At 39.2% G+C, this 18,449-nt stretch overlaps 1 protein-coding gene across 5 annotated transcripts in view; it reads right to left on the bottom strand.

The window, feature by feature from the left end:
* Positions 1–18,449, bottom strand: part of ADAMTSL3 (ADAMTS like 3) — a 454,464-nt gene that overhangs the window by 80,105 nt on the left and 355,910 nt on the right. For all 5 annotated transcript variants that reach the window (XM_035303956.3, XM_035303955.3, XM_035303954.3 and 2 more), the window contains exons 18-19: positions 10,680–10,872; positions 10,387–10,566 (exon numbers count right to left, since the gene is read on the bottom strand). In XM_035303956.3, coding sequence (XP_035159847.3) covers positions 10,387–10,566; positions 10,680–10,872 — 373 coding nt within the window. The remainder of the gene's footprint in view (positions 1–10,386; positions 10,567–10,679; positions 10,873–18,449) is intronic.

The following is an 18,449-nucleotide window of genomic DNA, read 5'->3' as shown; positions in this document are numbered from 1 at the left end:
TGTGACACCAATGACAACCATTTGTTCCACAAGACAGGATAGAACTGTGAAGGCCTGTTTGTTCTTAGAGGAAAGAAGCAAGGACAGAAGCAGAGTGGGTATTTTAGAGCTTGCCCTTGGTTCTAGGTGCTCCCTCACTGCATCCAGAAACAAGCTGCCTGATTTCTCCTTGACATCTGCTCCTTTGCTGTCTTCCCATTTTCTTGCCTCTTCCCTTTAGGTTAGGGCAGCACTTGCTCAAAGAAGTCAGTACCCACAGCCATTCCTACCTTTGACACATGTAATGCTAACCCACCCAAATAAGAATGAGAGGCAAGTGAAGATGGCGCTGTGAGAACAACCCAGGATTGGAGTTCTTGTTGTGTCTGCGGAGAGGTGAGTCTGAGCTGCATTTCCAGACTGATCTTTGTTGCTCACGGAACGGGGAAATTCCCAAGTGAAGAGGAGACGCGGGACGCCAGGCAGATATTACGCCTGGCGAAGCCGGCAGCCGGGGTGGCGGCGGCCGGCCCTACCCAGCGCTCCCCACAGGGCGCACTTGTCCGGGTGCCCCGTTGAACCGGCAACTGGAGACGTGAGAGGGCTGGACTTGAGACTGAGCTAGACTTGAACAGTGGGCCAGCCCAGGGGATTGCAGGAACAGAGCGTTAGGATTGGCCCAGTGGGACGAACAAAACCGCGATTCCAAACAAGCCCCGTGCAGACGGCCCGAGACGCTCTGAGGGGGAGGGGCGGCCACCATTACCGAGGTAACCCGCCCCAACTGAGATACACGCCCATTGCTGAGGCAGCCAGCCGTTGCCGAGGCAACCCGTCCCTACTGAGATACACGCCCACTGCTGACGCAGCCAGCCGTTGCCAAGGCAACCCGTCCCTACTGAGATACACGCCCACTGCTGACGCAGCCTGCCTTCGCGGAGGCAACCCGCTACAACAGAGAGACTCTGCCGCAGGGCATGGCGGAGAACAGCAGAACAGTGGAGCCAGGGCGAGCCTCACAACAGCAGGGCGGAGCCTCGGCAGGCAAACAGTGGCTAGTCTGCATCCTAGCTGGGCAGGACCTCAACGGACATCCAAAAATAAAGCCCAAACCCCTCAACACAGCATTTGAGAAAAAAAAGGGTTTTTTTAATGAGCTCTGTTGCAGCAGAATCAAACATAGCAGCCTAACAGCCCTGAATGAACAACACAGCTCACAGCTCAGCAATTAAACCCCTATAAAGTACAAACTGTCTCCTCAAGCAGCTCCCAGACCCCTCTATATCCAAAAGACTGACATTAGGCAGGCACCATCCTGGGACAAAGATAGCAGAAAAAGAAACTGGTAGCATCCCTCGCTGTGCCACAGCTGCTAGAGGTGCACCCCAGACAAGCAGTGTCTGGAGCGGACCTCAGCAGTCGTACAGCGAAGGGGCTAGACTGGTAGAAGGAAAACCAAGCAACAGAAATACTTCATCATCAACATTCAGGGTGTCCACTCAGAGACCCAATCGAAAAGTCAGCAACTACGCAGACGACCAGCGGACAAATCCGCAAAGATGGGAAGAAACCAGCGCAAAAAGGAGGAAAACACCCCCCGAAACCAGAACACCTCGCCTCCTAGAAAGGACCAAAACTCCTCACCAGCAAGGGAACAAAGCTGGACGGAGAATGACTGTGACGAAATGACGGAATTAGACTTCAGAAGATGGATAATGAGAAACTTTGGTGAGCTAAAAGATCATGTATTAAATCAATGCAAAGAAACTAAGAACCTTGAGAAAAGATTTGAAAAAAGATTCGAGGAAATGATAACAAGAATGGATAACTTAGAGAGGAATATGAATGAAATAAAGGAGCTGAGAAACACAATACGAGAACTTCGCGAAGCATGCACAAGTTTCAATAGCCGAATTGACCAAGCAGAAGAAAGAATATCTGAAGTCGAAGACCAACTCAATGAAATAAAACGAGAAACCAAGATTAGAGAAAAAACGCAAAAAGGAATGAACAAAGTCTCCAAGAAATGTGGGACTATGTGAAAAGACCTAACCTACGTTTGATAGGTGTACCAGAAGGGGACGAAGAGAATGAATCCAAGCTGGTAAATACTCTTCAGGACATCATCCAGGAAAATTTCCCCCACCTAGCAAGACAGGCCAACACTCAATTGCAGGAAATTCAGAGAACACCACAAAGATATTCCGCAAGAAGAGCAACCCCAAGGCACATAATCGTCAGATTCAATAGGGTTGAAATAAAGGAGAGAATACTAAGGGCAGCCAGAGAGAAAGGTCGGGTCACCCACAAAGGGAAGCCCATCAGACTCACAGCAGATCTCTCGGCAGAAACACTACAAGCCAGAAGAGAGTGGGGGCCAATATTCAACATTCTTAAAGAAAAGAACTTTCAACCCAGAATTTCATATCCAGCCAAACTGAGCTTCAGAAGTGAAGGAAAAATAAAATCCTTTGCGAACAAGCAAGTACTCAGAGATTTTGTCACCACCAGGCCTGCTTTACAAGAGCTCCTAAAAGAGGCACTAGACATAGAAAGGATCAACCAGTACCAGCCATTCCAAAATCACACTGAATGCTAAAGAGCATCAACATAATGAAGAATCTACAACAACTAACAGGCAAAACAGCCACTTAGAATCAAAATGGCAGTATCAAATTCACACATAACAATATTAACCCTAAATGTAAATGGACTAAATGCACCAATCAAAAGACACAGACTGGCAAATTGGATAAAAATCCAAAACCCATCAGTGTGCTGTATACAGGAAACCCATCTCACATGCAAGGATACACAAAGGCTCAAAATAAAGGGATGGAGGAAGATTTACCAAGCAAATGGAAAGCAAAAAAAAGCAGGAGTTGCAATTCTCATCTCCGATAAAATAGACTTTAAAGCAACAAAGATCAAAAGAGACAAAGAAGGCCATTACATAATGGTAAAAGGATCGATACAACAAGAAGAGCTAACGATCCTAAACATATATGGACCCAATGCAGGAGCACCCAGATACATAAGGCAAGTTCTTAAGGACTTACAAAAGGACTTAGACTCTCACACAATAATAGTGGGAGACTTTAACACTCCACTGTCAATACTAGACAGATCTACCAGACAGAAAATCAACAAGGATATCCAGGGCTTGAACTCAGACCTGGAGCAAGCAAACCTGATAGACATTTACAGAACTCTCCACCCCAAATCCACAGAATACACATTCTTCTCAGCACCACATCACACCTACTCTAAAATTGACCACATAATTGGAAGTAAAGCACTGCTCAACAAATGCAAAACAACTGAAATCATAACAAACAGCCTCTCAGACCATAGTGCAATCAAGTTAGAACTCAGAATTCAGAAACCGACCCAGAACCGCACAGCTTCATGGAAACTGAACAACTGGCTCTTGAATGTTGAGTGGGTAAACAACGAAATGAAGGCAGAAATAAAGAAGTTCTTCGAAACCAATGAGAACGAAGACACAACGTGCCAGAACCTCTGGGACACATTTAAAGCAGTCTCTAGAGGAAAGTATATAGCAATAAGTGCGCATATGAGGAGAATGGAGAGATCCAAAATTGACACCCTATCGTCAAAATTGAAAGAGCTAGAGGACCAAGACCAAAAAAACTCAAAACCCAGCAGAAGACAAGAAATAACTAAGATCAGAGCTGAGCTGAAGGAGATTGAGACACGAAAAACCCTTCAAAAAATCAATAAATCCAAGAGCTGGTTTTTTGAAAAGATCAACAAAATAGACAGACCACTAGCCAGATTGATTAAAAATAAAACAGAGAACAACCAAATAGATGCAATAAAAAATGATAAAGGGGAAATCACCACAGATTCCACAGAAATTCAAACCATCATCAGAGAATATTACAAACAACTCTATGCGCATAAACTAGTAAACCTGGAAGAAATGGACAAATTCCTGGATTCCTGTGTCCTCCCAAGCCTAAACCAGGAGGAAGCTGAAACTATGACTAGACCAATAACAAGGTCTGAAGTTGAGGCAGCAATTAAGAGCCTACCACACAAAAAAAGCCCAGGTCCAGATGGGTTCACAGCCGAATTCTACCAGACACACAAGGAAGAGCTGACACCATTTCTTCTAAAACTATTTCAAACAATCCAAAAAGAGGGAATCCTTCCCAAATCATTTTATGAGACCAACATCATTCTGATACCAAAACCTGGCAGAGACCCAACAAGAAAAGAAAACTTCAGGCCAATATCCATGATGAACATAGATGCAAAAATCTTCAATAAAATATTGGCAAGCCGATTGCAACAGCAAATCAAAAAACTTATTCATCATGATCAAGTAGGATTCATCCCGGGGAAGCAAGGCTGGTTCAACATACGCAAGTCTATAAATGTAATTCACCACATAAACAGAACCAAAAACAAAAACCACATGATTATCTCAATTGACGCAGAGAAGGCATTTGACAAAATTCAACAGCCCTTTATGCTAAAAACCCTCAATAAACTCGGTATCCATGGAACGTATCTCAAAGTAATAAAAGCTATTTATGACAAACCAACAGCCAATATCATACTGAATGGGCAAAAACTGGAAGCATTCCCTTTGAAATCTGGCACTAGACAAGGATGCCCTCTTTCACCACTCCTATTCAATATAGTACTGGAAGTTCTAGCCAGAGCAATCAGGCAAGAAAAAGAAATAAAGGGTATTCAAATAGGAAAGGTGGAAGCCAAATTGTCTCTATTTGCAGACGACATAATAGTATACCTAGAAGACCCCATTGCCTCAGCCCAAAAACTCCTGAAACTGATAAGAAACTTCAGCAAAGTCTCAGGATATAAAATCAATGTGCAAAAATCACAAGCATTCGTCTACACCAATAACAGACTTAAAGAAAGCCAAATCAAGAGCGAACTGCCATTCGCAATTGCTACAAAAAGAATAAAATACCTTGGAATACAACTCACAAGGAACGTAAGAGACCTCTTCAAGGAGAACTACAAACCACTGCTCAACGAAATAAGAGAGGACACAAACAGATGGAGAAACATTCCATGTTCATGGTTAGGAAGAATTAATATCGTGAAAATGGCTATACTGCCCAAAGTAATTTACAGAATCAACGCTATTCCCATCAAGCTACCATTGACTTTCTTCACAGAACTGGAAAAAACCACCATGAACTTCATATGGAACCAAAAGAGAGCCCGCATAGCCAAGTCAATTCTAAGCAAAAAGAACACAGTGGGGGGCATCACACTACCGGATTTCAAACTATACTACAAGGCTACAGTAATCAAAACAGCATGGTACTGGTACCAAAACAGAGATATAGACCAATGGAACAAAACAGAGGCACTGGAGGCAACACAACATACATACAACTATACAATCTTTGATAAACCTGACAAAAACAAGCAATGGGGAAAGGATTCCATGTTTAACAAATGGTGTTGGGAAAACTGGCTAGCCATGTGCAGAAAGCAGAAACTGGACCCCTTCCTGACACCTTACACTAAAATTAACTCCAGATGGATTAAAGACTTAAACATAAGACCTGGCACCATAAAAACCCTAGAAGAAAATCTAGGCAAAACTATCCAGGACATAGGAGTAGGCAAGGACTTCATGAACAAAACACCAAGAGCATTGGCAACAAAAGCCAAAATAGACAAATGGGACCTAATGAAACTCCACAGCTTCTGCACGGCAAAAGAAACAGTCACTAGAGTGGATCGGCAACCAACAGAATGGGAAAAAATTTTCGCAGTCTACCCATCTGACAAAGGGCTGATATCCAGAATTTACAAACAACTCAAGCAGATTTACAGGAAAAAAACAAACAAGCCCATTCAAAAGTGGGCAAAGGATATGAACAGATACTTTACGAAAGAAGACATATATGAGGCCAACAATCATATGAAAAAATGCTCATTGTCACTGGTCATCAGAGAGATGCAAATCAAAACCACATTGAGATACCATCTCACGCCAGTTAGAATGGCGATCATTAAAAAATCTGGAGACAACAGATGCTGGAGAGGATGTGGAGAAAAAGGAACACTTTTACACTGTTGGTGGGAGTGTAAATTAGTTCAACCATTGTGGAAGACAGTGTGGCGATTCCTCAAGGCCTTAGAAATAGAAATTCCATTTGACCCAGCAATCCCATTACTGGGTATATATCCAAAAGACTATAAATCGTTCTACTATAAGGACACATGTACACGAATGTTCATTGCAGCACTGTTTACAATAGCAAAGACCTGGAATCAACCCAAATGCCCATTGATAATAGACTGGATTGGAAAAATGTGGCACATATACACCATGGAATATTATGCAGCAATCAGAAATGATGAGTTCGTGTCGTTTGTAGGGACATGGATGAATCTGGAAAACATCATCCTCAGCAAACTGACACAAGAACAGAAAATGAAACACCGCATATTCTCACTCATAGGCGGGTGATGAAAAATGAGAACACATGGACACAGAAAGGGGAGTACTAAACACTGGGGTCTATTGGGGGGAAAAGGGGAGGGCCAGTGGGAGGGGGAGGTGGGGAGGGATAGCCTGGGGAGAAATGCCAAATGTGGGTGAAGGGGAGAAGAAAAGCAAAGCACACTGCCATGTGTGTACCTACGCAACTGTCTTGCATGCTCTGCTCATGTACCCCAAAACCTATAATCCAATAAAAAATTAAAAAAAAAAAAAAAAAAAAAAAAGAATGGCGATCATTAAAAAATCTGGAGACAACAGATGCTGGAGAGGATGTGGAGAAAAAGGAACACTTTTACACTGTTGGTGGGAGTGTAAATTAGTTCAACCATTGTGGAAGACGGTGTGGCGATTCCTCAAGGCCTTAGAAATAGAAATTCCATTTGACCCAGCAATCCCATTACTGGGTATATATCCAAAAGACTATAAATCCTTCTACTATAAGGACACATGTACACGAATGTTCATTGCAGCACTGTTTACAATAGCAAAGACCTGGAATCAACCCAAATGCCCATTGATAATAGACTGGATTGGAAAAATGTGGCACATATACACCATGGAATATTATGCAGCAATCAGAAATGATGAGTTTGTGTCGTTTGTAGGGACATGGATGAATCTGGAGAACTTCATCCTCAGCAAACTGACACAAGAACAGAAAATGAAACACCGCATATTCTCACTCATAGGTGGGTGATGAAAAATGAGAACACATGGACACAGAAAGGGGAGTACTAAACACTGGGGTCTATGGGGGGGAAAAGGGGAGGGCCAGTGGGAGGGGGAGGTGGGGAGGGATAGCCTGGGGAGAAAAGCCAAATGTGGGTGAAGGGGAGAAGAAAAGAAAGCACACTGCCATGTGTGTACCTACGCAACTGTCTTGCATGCTCTGCTCATGTACCCCAAAACCTATAATCCAATAAAAAATTAAAAAAAAAAAAAAAAAAAAAAAAAAGAAAGCACACTGCCATGTGTGTACCTACGCAACTGTCTTGCATGCTCTGCTCATGTACCCCAAAATCTATAATCCAATAAAAAATTAAAAAAAAAAAAAAAAAGAATGAGAGGCAAGTAAGGAAACACTTCTCACACTGCAAGTGTGTCATTACAGCACCTAGGAATCCTGTTGAAATGCATACTCTGATTCCTTAGGTCTGGGTGGGTCTTGAGATTCCTCATTTCTTCTAAGTTCCTTGCTGATGTCAATTTGACTAGTCCTTGGGCCGCACAAAGTGTAGCAAAGAGAATCAAGCATTCACAATGACAAGATTCTCTCCACAAAAGTGTGGCCCTTCCTTCTGTCGCTAACTATGGAAACAGTAATTGGATCCTTCACCTCCCCTGACAATGGGGCAAGGTCAGACTTCACTGTTGGGGCTTAGCTGGGTGATGGCATAAATACTGCCTACCCACCAGCCTACCCAGGCTACCCACCTCTCTAACACCTTTGCCTAGTCCACCCTGCCTGACCTAATCTCAAAGGAATTTCCAAAATAATGATTCTGAATTGGGCCATCTATTGTTCCCCGTGCAAGTAGGAGGAAAATTAAGCAAACCACTTTGCCCACAAAGCTCTCTAGACGGAGGTCTACCTGTCCTTCCCACCCTTCTTTAGGGAGGTGGTCTCACCTGGATCAGCCTTTTCTCTCTGTTTAGGACCTGACTGCAGGAAGAGACAGTTCTCCTGCCCCTCGAGTCATTGCCCTACAGTATGGCAACTTTACCAGGAGAGCTGTGGCCACTGGCACTGTCTCCAACTGTTTGTGAGTTAGACAGAGGAAGTGAGACTGGTGGCTGGATCCTAGGGCAATTCCTGCTCTGCAGACCCTGGGGAGATGGGTTCATCTCTTTCCTTGGGCTTCTTCTGAGGTTTTGGGCAAAGTTTATTCAGACCTTCAGTGGAATGGATTGAGGATAATGACTTGCAGGATTTCAATTAAGACAGTTTAAAAATACTAGCCCTTAACAGAACTAGACAGTTAAAACAGAAAAATCCCAATCAGGAGAATTCCAATCTGGATATAGGTATAGAAATACTGTTAATCCAGCCTACAGCCAGAAATGTGGACCTTCTCTCAAAGGGGATGGGAAGAGCCTACTCTATTAGACATTGCCATGTCCAATATCTTATGTTATCCTCACTAGAACCATTGCATAAATGGGGGCTCAGATTAGGTATATTTAACAAGGACACCCAGATTTAGGCTTTAGAGCTGGCGTTCCAGCATGGGTCTGTTAGGCTCAAAGGCCTTTTCTCTTGCATAAAAGATGGGAGTGTATGCCATATATACTAATTTTGGGTCATACGGACCTGGGTTTGAATCTATCTCTGTCCTTGGTCAAGTTACTTAATCTGAATGACCCTCTGTTTTCTCATGTATAAAAAGGGAGACAATATCTGCTTCTGGGGCTATTGCAGGATGAGATGAGAGGATCAGGTCATGACTGTGCCTGGCACTGAACCTAGGACTCAGAGCAGCTTCTGAATGTCACTCACTGTCCTTCCTTATTTCTTGAGGTTATTTCTGATGTCAGGGTTGGCTCTCTACTCCAAGAAGATACACACCAGGTGACAGTGACAAATGTTACAAGACACCGATAATATAACTAATTATCTGTTTCAGAATCTGTGCTAAAATCTCAGCCTGGGGATGTTAAGGATGCAGCAAGACTGGAGTAAAGGGCTGGAAGAATAAGGACTGGAATAAGAGAGCCATGAGTGCAAGCCAGGTCCTACCAGCTACTCTGGGAAATGTATACAATAGTCTCTTCTTATCCATGGTTTTGCTTTCCACAGTTAACTGTGGTGCAAAAATATTAAATAGAACATTCCAGAAATAAACAATTTGTAAGTTGTAGGTTGCATGACGTTCTGAGTAGTGTGATGAAATCTCTCACCATCTCGCTCCACCTGCCCAGGACATGAATCTTTCCATCCATGCCACCTGCCTATTAGTCACTTAAGTAGTCTTCTCAGTTATCAGATCAAAAACCCATAGGATATATAGGATTCAGCATTATCCACAGTTTCAGGCATCCACTGGGGTCTTGGGCCGTATCCCCTGTGAATAAATGGGAACTACTGTACTTGATTTTGCAAGCAATCAGACTTATAGAAGGTTCTGAACAAGAAGAAGACTTGATGGACACCATGATGGGAACACTATCAGATGCTAGCTAGTATGGAGATGGGAGAGTAATACAGAAAGATTAAGTGGGCAGTGTAATATAACAGAAAGAACTCTTGGAATAAAGTCAAAATAAGTGAATTCTGCTACTTTTCCAGCTGTGGGAGCTTAGGCAGCTTACTTCAGCTATTGGGATTTAATTTCCTCCACCTGAAAAATAAGGCTTCATTAACAGACTGGGTCAAGTCCTGCCAGCACTGAAATGATGTGTTGGAATTCTACTCCCTGCACTAATTCAAGCTTGCCATGATGAAGGGTAAAATTAGCAGTGTAAGTGACAGAACACAGAGGAAGCTAATGCATGGAAGATATTCAGAACATTGGAATGACAGGGCTTAATGAATGATTCCATATGGGAAGACACAAGGAAGACAGGAACCAAACTGATTTTGAGTTTATCCTGGGATACCATGATCCTGGTAGTTCCAAAAGAAGGGGCTGGTTCAAGAGAAAGATGATAAGAACACTTTCAATGATATCAAGTAAAAACTGGAAATGAATCATTATGTGTGGGCCTGGACTATGGAACTTGCACAACCACGAGAGTGAGTGAGCACCTCCTTAAATGTGGCATGTGGGCCCCTAGGATCCTCACTCATTTCACACTAGTTCCAGCCTGATCTTGTGGAGGAAATATTTAAAGGTTGAAACAAAGAAGGGGCAAAAAAGAAGGGATTTAAAGTTGAGCCTGGCCCTTACCTTCGACCAGTCTCCCACAGCTAAATGTGGAGGACAGTCTGTCCTGGCACAGGACTTGTGAGATGATGCCTTGGGTCCTTGGCACAATTCCTCTGAGAGATTCAAAAAGCTGCCATCCGTTAGCAGCTGCCGACAGGTGACTCTTCTATTCTGAGTTCCCCCGCCACAAGTCCTGGAACACTAAGAAGACAAGAGCGGGTGAGGCGGCAGGCTTGGCCTACTCCATGTTAGTGCAGTGCAGGGCCCCCACAATCATAATCACAGAGGGCCCTGGAGTGACCAGTCTGCCCTACCTGCTGCCATTCTTCAATGTGCCAGCCGGGAGGGCAGTCAAACTGATTGCATGCTTGTAAAGCATGGGGCTTTTCATCTTGGCACTCCTCAGGAGAGGCAGGGTTCTCTCCAGGGTGCAGGCAGTACACATCTCGGGTCTGAATTCCAACTCCACAGGTAGCTGAGCAGGGCCCCCAAGAGCCCATGTGCCACCTAAAACAGAAAACAAGTAGGGAAAGTTGAACGATCCAATAAACCAATGTGCAACCATCAGAGCATGAACAACATGAAGTTCTCCTCTGCACTTCCGGATTTCACACCTTGCATACAGATTTTACAGTCACAGCATCTCCATCAATATAAGCAATTAAAATACAGAAATGTAGTATTTAAAGGCAAGAAATGTCAGGAAAGTGTTCAAATATCTTAACCATTTGGGAAAGTCTAGAGTAAAAACAGCAGATTTGTTCCCATCCTGTCCTACCACCATATATCAAAAATAAAATCCTGGTTTTGTTTTGAATGGAGTCCCGAGGCAATGATGATTTATATAGGTATCACAAGAAATTTTAAATGTTTAAAAGCATACTTCAGGAAATCTTCAGGGCACCTGGCTTCATTATTTGGAATATCCCTAAGAAAATTCTTTTATGTTAGGATTGGATTTACAACATACATATAATGTGATTCCTTTCCAATAAGATCTTGGAAAATCAGGTTTTCTCATAAAACATCTGTAAAAATGAAAAACCAGGGCAGCTGCTTTCGATACATATTTCCAAGTTGCCTTCAAGTAAGATTCTCCCAATTTACACTCCCAACCAGAAGCATTTGAGAGCCCCTAGTTGCCTACACCCATAACCACATTAGAGAATATCATCGAAAAAAGTCTCCGCCCATCTGATGGGTGAAAACTTACACATTAAGGTAATTTTAATTTGTGGATATTTAATTAGCAACATGAATTCTTCACTAGTTACTGTAGAGGTACATCATTAGAAAACCATTTTTAAATGTTTAAAATGTTCATAAAAAGATGCTGGCTCTGGGGTAGTTTGTAATAGCACAAAATTAAATTAAATTTTACAAAATGAAAGGACATCATGTAAATGTTTAACAATAAAGCGGGAAATAAATAATTGTCCACTCATACAGCACAATGCTTGTGGTCATTAAAATAATAAAGTACATGTATAATTATTAACACAGAAATATAATCATGATGTATTTCCAATAAAAAAGAAAAGCAGGTCATAAAATAGCTTGCAGAATATAATTCTATTTTTTTGCATTTATAAATGCATGCAGAAAAATGTCTGAATAATTATGCATTAAAATGTTAGCAGTGATGGTATCTAACTATAGGATTTTTATTTTCTTTATTCTTACTGATTGGTTTCTCTGATTTTTGTTATAATAAGCACTCATATCAGAAAAATATTATTTCTCTGAAAATTAGTATAAAAATAATGTTCAGTTTTTCTCATTTCTAATTTTCTATTATAAATGTCTCCTACTTGTGTAAATAAAAGAAAATGAAAAATAGTATTAACACAAATATAATAGGACAAAAGAATAAAAGTTTTATTTATGAAGGAAAAATTTCACAATGAAGATATGATCATACAAGTATGGAGATTAAATATAAGACATAAACTTGTAAAAAGCAAGAGCTGTTAAATATAGGAAAAATGGACAGAAAATAATTCTAAAATTTAAAATCTTTAAAATATTTCTCTAAACCCTTGGTATATTAACAAGGCAGACATTAATAAGAATATAGATTTAATAATATATCTGAAAATATGGATAAAACAGATAACAGTTCCTTAGAAATAAGGAACTACAAAATTTCAATTTAAGAAAGGGACTGGACCTCACTAGTTTTGTGGTCAAATCCTACAAATTTTTAAGAAACAGGTGAATTCCCATATTATCTTAAATGCTCCAAAATAAGAAGATGAAAATATTTTATGTATATTATAAAGCTAGAAAAAATATGAGCACAAAAGATGACAAAGATATATATAAAGCAAACTTTTGTATGTGGTTATATATCCTAAATCCTAAATGAAAGTATAAATCCTAAATAAAATAGAAGCAAATTAGCAACAGATTAAAACAATACAGGGTCTGTGCTGTGGTCTGAAGGTTTGTGCCAACAACAAATTCAAATGTTGAATCCCTAAACCCCACCGTGATGGTATTTGGTGGTGGGACCTCCTTTGAGAAGTAATTAGCGTTAGATAGGGACAAGAGGGTGGGGCCCTCATGATGGGATTAGTGCCTTTATAAAAAGAGTCACCAGGGAGCTTGCTCTCTCTCCACCATGTGAGGACACAGCAAGATGTCAGCTGTCTGAAAGTCAGGAAGAGAGTCCTCACCAGAAAGTGAACCCTGCTAGACTTTAATCTTGGACTTTCCAGCCTCCAGACTATGAGAAAATAAAGTTTTGTCTTTAAAGCCACCCTGTCTATAGTGTTTTGTTATGGCAGTGTGAAGTGACTAACTCAGTATATTTTCTGACCATAGGGGAGCTAAATTAGATAATCCTCAAATACTTAGAAATTATGCTGTAATCTTCTAAATTACCCAGGGGTCAAAGAAGAAATCAAAGGGGAAATTAGATAGTATTTTTAAGTGCACATTAATAGAAAGATCAAATGTCAACATTTATGGAATTCAGCTAAAGCCATGATTAGAAGAAAATCAATAGCCTCAAATGACATACTAAAAAAGTTTGACAATAATAATCTAAGTAATCATTTCAAGAGGTTAAAGAAAGAATAGCAATTCCACTCCCAAAAAGTAGAAGAAAGAAAATAATATACATGAGAATAAAAGGAATGAATTAGAAAACAAAACAAAAAGTTGGTCCTGGCAGGACATGGTGGCTCACACCTGTAATCCCAGCACTTTGGGAGGCGGAGGGGAGTGGGTCACCTGACATCAGGAGTTTGAGACCAGCCTGGTCAACATGGTAAAACCCCAACTCCACTGAAAATACAAGAATTAGCCAGGTGTGGTGGTACATGCTTGCAACCCCAGCTACTTAGTACGCTGAGGCAGGAGAATCGCTTAAACCTGGGAGGTGGAGGCTGCCGTGAGCTGAGATCGGGCCTGGGTGACAGAGCAAGACTGTGTAAAAAAAAAAAAAAAAACGGGGGTCCTTCAAAAGGCTAACAAAATACATAAACTATTGATAAAATATTAAGAAAAAAGAAAGAAAGCACACATTATAAAATCAGGAATTCAAGGGGGACATTTTGGCATGAAAAATAATAAATTAAATTTATAATTTAAAGTATTTTAAAAATAAACTCCGGTGTCAGATGACTTCCTTGGTGGAATTCTACTTAACATTTAAGGCATAAATAATTTCAACCTTACAGAAACTCTCTAAAAAAAATAAGAAGATGGAAAACTTCTCAACTCATCTAAGCTAATGTCAATTACAAACAAATTTAAAAATCCTAAACAAAATATTAGCAATCAAGTGATAAAGTGAAAAATAATGTTACATGGTGACCAATCTGGGTTTATTCTCGGAAGGCAAAATTGGTTCAACCTTGGAAAATCCATCAGTGTCTATGACATAGAAAACTATAGAAAAAAATTCATATGATCATTTCAATAGAGACAGAAAAACATTTGTAAATCTTAATAAATGTTCACGATAAAAACATTTTTAATTTGAATCAGTGCATCCAAAAAAGCGAGGGCTTGGGGGTTGGAAAGTGAGAGAGGGCTGGAGAATAGAGCAAAATAGCTAATTCAGCACCCCTTCGTTACAAAAAATAGCAGTAACAGTTACTGAAAGACGTAAAGGTAAAGACATTGCCCCATACAAATGAAACTTCTCAGTTGACCAGAAATCAATGTAAACACACAGTGCTAAAGCACTAAGAAAGTTATGAAACAGAATATATAATGTGTTCGAATGTACTGAGAGAATATTTAAACTCTGGTAGAGATTTTGAGAATAAGTTAATGATGAGATCATCGAAATTAGGCAAACAAAAATTAAGGAAATTGCCAACTTCAGAGAAAACAAAAACTTGAACCCAAAAGCAAATGTAACCATAATAAAATATTAAATGTGTTAGCTGTACAATGCTTTTTTTAAATGGCAGCATTATTGAGATACAATTTACATAACATAAAATCTACCCTTTTAAAGGGCAGCAATGCTCCTATTATAAAATAGCTCTAGCCTACTTCTAGGCATTTTTAGATACTAAACACCTGATCATGGTGGAACATGTGACCATGACTTATCAGATGACTATGTGACAAGCTGCTTATCATAAAGCAGGCATTATCTACCTACAAAGTCATATAGTTAGATGTGACCAGCAGTGGCATACCACTGAGTGGAAGTGGTATACGGGACCAGGCATTAGTGGTGAGTGTAACATTGTAAAAAGTTTAGTGATGGTAATGGCCACAAGTGACCAGAAATACCTAACCAGACACAACTTGGCATGACTGTAACTGTGTTCTCCTTGAATCTAATCTCCTTTGGCTCCTGACAAATTTATGAACTTAGTTCTCCAGCCTATTATTCTTGTGGACCACTTAATATCTTTCTGATAAGTTTATTATTAGCTCAAGTTGAGCAGAATTAGTTTACACTGCTTATACCTAGGAACCCTGATTAATATAAAGTGATACAAGTTTTATATTACTTTTGAATTCTAGAAGTTTTACAAATTTAATATGCAAAAAGACAAAATCAATATATAAATCAGTATTTCTAGTCAGTTAGCACCTATCCTTGAATTTTAATATACATAATTATAATTTTTAAACATTTTATTTTAGGTACATGTGCAGTTTTGTTAAGTAGCTAAATTGTATGTCATGGGGATTTGGTGAACAGATCATTTCATCACCCATGTAAATAAGCACAGTACCTGCCAGGTACATTTTAAATCCTCTCCCTTCTCCCAGGTTCCACCCTCAAGTAGACTCTGGTGTCTGTTGTTCCCTTCTTTGTGTTAATGTGTTCTCAATATTTAGCTTCCACTTATAAATGAGAACATGTGGTATTTGGTTTTCTGTTCTTGCATTAATTTACTTAGAGATGGAAAGGACATGATCTCTTTCTTTTTCTATGGCTGCATAATATTCCATAATATATATGTGCCACATTTTTTATCCAGTTATTTGATGGGCATTTAGGTTGATTTCATGTCTTGGCTATAGTGAATAGAGCTGCAATGAACATATATGTGTGCATGTGTCTTTATGGTAGAATGATTTATAATTCTTTGGATACATACCCAATAATGAACTTGCTGGGTCAAATGGTAATTTTTTTTAAGTTCTTTGAGAAATTGTCACACTGCTTTCCACTATGGCTGAATTAATTTACATTCCCACCAGCAGTTTATAAATATTCTTTTCTCTGAAACTTCACCAGCATCTGTAATTTTTTGACTTTTTAATAATAGCCATCTGACTGGTGTGGGATGGTATCTCACTGTGGTTTTGATTTGCATTTCCCTAGTGATAAGTGATGTTGAGCATGTTTTCATATGCTTGTTGGCCACATGGATGTCTTCTTTTGAAAGTGTCTGTTCACATCATTTGCCCACTTTTTAATGGGATTGTTGGTTTTTTGCTTAATTTGCTTAAATTTCTTATAGATTCTAGATATTAAACTTTTACTGAATGCATAGTTTGCAAATATTTTATCTCATTCTGTAGGTTGTCTGTTTACTCTGTTGCTAGTTTCTTTTACTGTGCAGAAGCTCTTTAGTTTAATTAGGTCTCATTTGTCAATTCTTGTTTTTGTTGCAATTGCTTTTGGCATCTTTATCCTGAAATCTTTGCCAGGGCCTATGTCTAGAATGGTATTTCCTAGGTTACCTTCCAGGGCTTTTATAGCATAACTGTAAGTGTTTATAACAAAAGTCTAGAGTTGTTCAGTATGTCCATCCTTTTATTGATCAAGAGGAAAGGATTTCTCAGTTATCTTGAACTACTTTCATCTGTTACTTTTGTTAAGAATTCTGTTTTTCCTGACTTTTCCATACTTCTCATTTTAATTATTTCCAGTGGTTTTGTGAGTATTGACTTTGCTTGTTGTACTTTTTATTCTATTTTCCCCTCTGTCATATTTTATTCTTGGGTTTACCCTTGGAATTTTAAAGGCCCTATTTAACAACTGTAGACTTAACCAAAATCATTTCCATCTTAACAAATGGTACAAGGGCCTAAGGCACTTTAATTAATCAAACTCTCTGAGTTTTACAAGGCTTTGTTGGACAATATTTTTTTTCAAATCAATAAATCAGAAATTATTATTGATTTTCATAGTCAATAATTTTTCTTAGATTAAACATCTTTTCAATATACTTTGGTCGTCATTCATTCTTATATCCCAGACCTTCCTTCTAGGATCATTTTCCTGCTCAATGAATACATTCTTTAAAATTGTCTTTAGTGAAAATTTGCTGATAGTGCAGTTTCCCAGTTTTGTTCACCTAGAATACCTAACATAATATTAGTAAATATTTATTGATTACCTATGATGTGCCAAGCTCTTTTTAAAGTACTTTATTTGTATTAACTCATCTAATTGTCATACAACCTTACCATAAGATTGTACTTTGTGGATGCCTGCTGCATAGGTGATAACTATTACAATCTAAAAATATCCCTATTTAATCTTTAAAAGATTGTTTTAATAAGTACACAATTCTAGGCTGATAGTGATTTTTTATTTTTTGAGCCATTTGAAGACAATGCTTCATTATTTCACATGAGAAAAATCTGTCAGTTTTTGTTATTGTTCCTCTCCTGGATCTTTCTGTATTGACTTTGAGATTTTGAGATTTTGTCTTTAGAGTTCTAAAGTTTAACAACAATGTATCTGTGTGGGTATTTTTTTCCTTGCTTAGAATTAGCTGTGACTCCCGATTCTTAGGTTTCACATTTTTTTGATTAATTCTGAAATATTCCTTACTACTATCTCTTTGATAACTCTTGTTTTTTCTTTTCAGAATCATGAAAGCCTTTTATCATTTTCTCACAGTAGAAGGGACTTCTTTTTCTCTTTTAATAGCATTCTCTTTTTTTCAATGCAAAGGAATCACAAGTGAATAAATTAGTAATGATTCATCAGAATGATAGATGCTTATATACAAAAACATTTCCTGATTTCTTTCTGAACCTGTTGCCACTGGGTAATACCACTATTTGTTTACTTAAAAAGTGGGAGAATTTAATATGATTCTCTCTTTTTTAAAAAATTGAATTTATGGAAATTTAAGGGGCACAAGTGCAGTTTTATTACATGGATATATTGCAAAGTGATAAAGTCTGGACTTTTCCTGCAACCAACACCAGAATAGTGTACATCAGTAATTTCTCATCCCTTACCCTCCTCCCACCCTTGAGTCTCCAAATTCTGTTCCACACTCTATGTTCAGGGTACACATTATTTATCTCCCACTTATAAGTGAGAATGTGTGATATTTGACTTTCCACTTCTGACTTATTTCTCTTAATTGCCTCCACTTCCATCCATTTGCTGCAAAATACATGGTTTCATTTCTTTTATGGCTGAATAAGTGATTTCCTCTTCTTAGCATATTTTGGGAGTATTTTTGAATGAATTCTTTTACTTATTAAGTTTTGGAGGAAGGAGATTTAATTTTCATTACTGTATTCAATTATCTCCACCTGGTCTCTCCCTTGACATGTAGGGATTATGGGGATTACAATTTAAGAGATTTGGGTGGAAACACAAAGCCTAACTATATAATTTCATCCCTCCTCAT

This window comes from Callithrix jacchus, chromosome 6 (assembly GCF_049354715.1).
Source record: "Callithrix jacchus isolate 240 chromosome 6, calJac240_pri, whole genome shotgun sequence".
In the NCBI taxonomy this organism is placed as follows: Eukaryota; Metazoa; Chordata; class Mammalia; order Primates; family Cebidae; genus Callithrix; species Callithrix jacchus.
This window is presented reverse-complemented; position numbering and strand designations above follow the sequence as displayed.